General features: G+C 44.7%; 1 protein-coding gene across 1 annotated transcript; it reads right to left on the bottom strand.

The window, feature by feature from the left end:
• Positions 1-2,800: 2,800 nt before the first annotated feature.
• Positions 2,801-3,433, bottom strand: LOC114756942 (uncharacterized). The gene is made up of 2 exons (XM_028945918.1): positions 3,269-3,433; positions 2,801-3,166 (listed from the first exon to the last, which is right to left on the bottom strand). Exons 1-2 carry the CDS (start codon positions 3,431-3,433, stop codon positions 2,801-2,803), a joined length of 531 nt encoding a protein of 176 aa, XP_028801751.1.
• Between the last annotated feature and the right edge of the window lie 1,584 nt (positions 3,434-5,017).

Genomic DNA, 5,017 nt, shown 5'->3' with positions numbered 1-5,017 from the left:
ATACTCGACGGAACCCCATGAAGCCTGATGATTTCATCCATGTACAACTTGGCCATTCTCTCCAAGGTATAATTGATTTTATACGGTAAAAAGTGAGCAGATTTTATCAATCTGTCCACCACCACCCAAATAGCGTCATAACCTTCGGGTGTCCTCGGCAAACCCACAATGAAGTCTATGGAGATGCTGTCCCACTTCCACTGAGGGATATCTAGCCCTTGTAACAAACCTCTAGGTCGTTGATGTTCTATCTTAACTTTTTGACAAGTCAAACATCAAAGTACGAAGTCAGTCACTTCCTTCTTCATGTTGGGCCACCAATACTGCCGCTTTAGGTCATGGTACATCTTAGTTGCACCAGGGTGGATAGCGTAACAGCTTCGGTGAGCCTCCTCTAGGATAGTTCTCTTAATCTCCTCATCCTGGCAAACACAAATCCGGTTCTTATACTTCAAGATGCCCATATCTCCAAATTCATAGTCCTGCACTGGGCCATCCTCCAATTCTACCCGAATCCTTGCCAACTGTTCATCTTCCCATTGAGCCGCTCATAAATCCTAATAGAATTCATAATCTTCGAGCACTGCACATAGAGTAGCCTGCCCCGACGGTACAATTGGAATGTCCAATAACTCCCCGAGCAAGAATTGTTCCTTTAAGCTCATACAGAACACATGCACTGCTTTTCTACTCATAGCATCTGCTACCGCATTAGCTTTTCCAGGATGATACTTAATCTCAAAGTCATAGTCCTTCAGGAACTCCATCCAACGACGTTGCCGGTTGTTCAACTCTTTCTGATCGACCAAGTATTTCAAAATTTTATGGTCACTGAAGACTTCAAACTGGGAGCCATACAGATAATGCCTCCAGATCTTTAGTACAAAAACTACTGCCGCTAGCTCCAAGTCATGGGTTGGGTAGTTTCTTCATGTGGCCTCAGCTGCCTGGAAGCGTATGCCACCACCTTATTGTTCTGCATTATCACACAACCCAAACCCTTTAGTAACGCATCGGTGTAAAGAACATACGGTACTCTAGGGATCAGAAGTGTAAGCACCGGAGCTGTAGTCAACCTGGTCTTCAACTCTTGGAACGCTGATTCACATTTCTCCGTCCAAACAAACAGTTGATCCTTCTTGGTTAACTTAGTCAATGGCATTGCAATCTGAGAAAAGCCTTGGATGAATCTTTGATAGTAGCCAGCTAATCCCACAAAACTCCGTACCTCAGTTACCGATCTAAGGACTTCCCACTTAAGTACTACGCCCACCTTGTTAGGATCCACTGCTACTCCCTGAGCTAACACCACATCACCCAATAACTTCACTTCTTTTAGCCAAAACTCACATTTTGACAGCTTAGCATACAACTGGTGGTCCCTCAAAATCCGTAGTGCGATGTGAAGATGCTCTCGATGTTCTTCCTCACTTCTAGAATAAATTAGAATGTCATCGATGAACACTACCACAAATCTGTCCAAATAAGGTCAGAAGATCCGATTCATATAGTCCATAAAGACAGCTGGAGCATTTGTTAGTCCAAAAGGCATCACCAAAAACTCATAGTGTCCATAACGAGTTCGAAAGGCTATTTTTGAAATGTCCTCTACTCGTACCCTCAACTAATGGTATCCTGATCTCAGATCAATCTTAGAGAAAACTGACGCTCCGACTAATTGGTCTAATAAGTCATCAATTCTAGGCAATGGGTACTTGTTCTTGATTGTTGTCGGTAGTCGATACACAACCTCAAGCTACCATCTTTCTTCCTCACAAGCAAAACTGGCGATCCCCACAGTGACACACTTGGTCAGATAAGTCCCTTTTCTAACAATTCTTCTAGCTGCTTTTTCAATTCTACCAATTCTGAAGGAGACATTCTATAGGGAGCCTTTAAGATTGGGGTAGTTCCCGAAACCAATTCTATGGAGAACTCCACTTCCTGCTCTGGAGGTAGTCCTATAACCTCGTCTGAAAGCACCTCAGGGTAGTCCCTCACCACAGCTATCTGTTCAATTCCTCCTGCCTCATCCTCACTAATTGAAAAGAAGACAATGAAGGCCTGGCACCCCTTCCTCACCGCCTTCTCTACTTAAGCAGCTGACAACAAAACTGGAGCACCTAACATTTCAGCACATAAGGCACCTACCGGAATCGTCACCAACCTCCTTTTACAATCAAGGATTGCACCATTGGCCATCAACCAATTCATGCCAATAATCATGTCGATACCTTTCAGAGGTAGACAAAACAAATCTATTGTAGAATCTCGATTCTCAAACTGAAGTGCAAGCTCTAGACACGCTCTTCTAGTTACAACAATGACTCCTGCAGGAGTAGACACTCTCAAATCATAAGGTAGCTCAACTACAAGAAAACTCAACTTCTGAGCACAGTCCACAGAAATAAAGGAGTGCGTAGTACCCGAGTCAAATAAAGCAGAAATAACATGCCCCTCAAGTAGATGCAAAAGCTTCCTCATTTGTCATGGCATAGACACGTCCCGAAATAGTAGAACAGCTAGCTTGAGGTGTCGGTTGGCTCTCTGGACAGTTTCTAGCAACATGTCCCCACCGGCAGCATCAAAAGCACTCCCAGCATTGCCCTGCATGCCTACCCCCGCATCTAGGGCACGGTCCAGTAACACTCGGGGTGGTCACTGATGAATCTCGACGGGAGCCCTGTCCCCTGCCAATTTGATTGTTTGGATTCTGGCGCCTTTGCATAAAGCCCTTCTGAGTATTCGACCTCTGATTCTGCCCTTGATTCCTATTTCTCCCTGAGCTCCCAGAGCTGTACTAACTTCTTTTCCCCACTCCTCCTGTAGGACCAGGATAACGGGCTACTCTAGCTTGGTTCTCAGCCGTTCTTGCCTCTACCACCTCTCTTGCCCTTCTAGCTACAACCCGCAACTTCACACACATCTCCTCAAAGGTATTGACCTCTAACAGGGCCAATTGTTGTTTCAACTCTGGCCTTGCACGATTCATCAACTGTTGAGCTAGCCAGAATGAATGATCTTTTGTCTGCCTGGGCACATACTTCGCCAGATCAATAAACCTCGTGATAAACTGATCCTTGTGCATCTCTCCCTGCTTCAAGGAGTAGAACAGGAATTGCTTTTCCATTCGCAACTCCTTTGGAAAGAAATGATTATAAAACATCTGCTTGAAGGTATCCCAGTCCAATTGAGATTTATCAGAAGGTCTTGCAGTAACCCACTAATGCCTTGCTTGCTCCACAAGATAGGTGATCGCTACTTGTACCCTGAGCGGAGAAAGACAAGGAACAGCAGTAAAGATTGTCTCCATTCGCTCAATCCATTTCTCTGCATCTGACGGTTCCAAACTTCCCCTAAACTGTGGAGGATCATGATGATGCACCTCTCTCCACACCTTGGTGATGTCATTCAGTAACGGAGGGTAAATCATTCCCTCTGAAGTATCTCTTTCCTGGCTAACCGCTCGATACTCCTCCCTCTGAGGTAAGTCTCTAGCTCAATCACCACCTCTAAACCCCCTTTCTCCTTCTCCTTGTGCCCCCATAGTCACCTCATTCTCTCGGTCCTCCTGATTGACCGACTCTTGATGCTTCCTCATGAAGTCTTCTTCAAACTTTCTTAATCTTTCATCTACCACTGCCGTCATCATCTCCCTCATTTGTCTCAGAAAGGCCTCATTCTCTTGAGGCGGTCCGTTACCGGTGGATCTGTCTGATGTGTCCGTACCATCCTTCTTCTCCCCAACTAAGGATGGAAACCCTCATTAGTAAAGAAAAGAAAGGAAACACAAAACAAACAGGGAAGGTATGTATGAAGTATATATATTGCCACTAGGAAAAGAAACAATTTCAAAGAAACAAACTGGCTCTGAGTACTAATTTGTAAAACCCTTAACCTCAAAACATTATAAACTCGACATAAAATCACTACTATGGTAGAAAAGGAAAGCTGTTACAACAACTACCATAGTAGAAAGAAATTGCAAAATTTTAGAAATTAACATTAAACTCGGTTCAAACTCAAACTCCGTTGCATGCAACTAAAATCATTCATTAACATCCACGGGGACTCCGAGCCTCCGGCCCGGGTAACAAAAGATATCAACATCAGGCCATACAATTGATTTCCAACAATGTATATCAAAGTTTCCCAAAACACTAGAAATGTCCTCCGACCAACCAAAAATAAGGAGATAACATTTTCTCTAGTTTACAATAAGACCAACAATCAAAATATTTCAAAAGGGGCCCTAAATGTGGCAATATACAACTAGCCATGCATATACAAGTTTGGAGATGTAGAAGCCTCCTCATTTGTCATGGCATAGACACGTCCCGAAATAGTAGAACGGCTAGCTTGAGGTGTCGGTTGGCTCTCTGGACAGTTTCTGGCAACATGTCCCTACCGACGGCATCAAAAGCACTCCCAGCATTGCCCCGCATGCCTACCCCCGCATCTGGGGCACGGTCCAGTAACACTTGGGGTGGTCACTGATGAGGTAATGGATCTTTAGAAATGCCCCCTCCAAGCCAAAAATTCAAAAACCTAGCAGAGCCTCTCTCTCTTCCTTCAGATTTTCTATTTTTCGCACATCTGACCCCTCCCGCGACTATATAGATTCGACCCCCTTTGCCGCGACGAACTCCAATCTTCGCCGCGGGGAAAGCTTCTCGAGAGGAAACTCTCGCTCGCCCAGAAAACTTTCGCCGCGGCATGCCCCTAACTTCGCCGCTGCGAAACCTTCCCGAAAGGACATTCCCCCCTTGGAACTCCCGGTTGGCCACGGCGAACAGACCCTGAGAGGGATTGTTCACCTATTCCTTCAACATACCTCAATCCCAAGCCAAACACCAAGATCAAGGTTAAATCACTAATCTATCCTCAAAATCAACCAAAAAGAGGCTATTAAAACCTAATAAAACTCTGGACGTTACACGCTAAGGTTATGCAACGAAATAACTTAAGGCTTGGTGGGACAAATTTTTCCCCAATAATTTTACTTATTTTGGCACCA

This window comes from Neltuma alba, unplaced genomic scaffold, assembly GCF_004799145.2.
Source record: "Neltuma alba isolate B1F8T4 unplaced genomic scaffold, ASM479914v2 tig00010549_pilon, whole genome shotgun sequence".
Lineage (NCBI taxonomy): Eukaryota > Viridiplantae > Streptophyta > Magnoliopsida > Fabales > Fabaceae > Neltuma > Neltuma alba.
This window is presented reverse-complemented; position numbering and strand designations above follow the sequence as displayed.

Coding starts and splice junctions, on each gene's coding strand:
- LOC114756942 (XM_028945918.1), bottom strand. CDS start 3,433: ATGATTTACCCTCCGTTACTGAATGACATCACCAAGGTGTGGAGAGAG. Junction 3,167..3,268: donor CTTGTCTTTCTCCGCTCAGG/GTACAAGTAGCG, acceptor ACCTTCAAGCAG/ATGTTTTATAATCATTTCTT.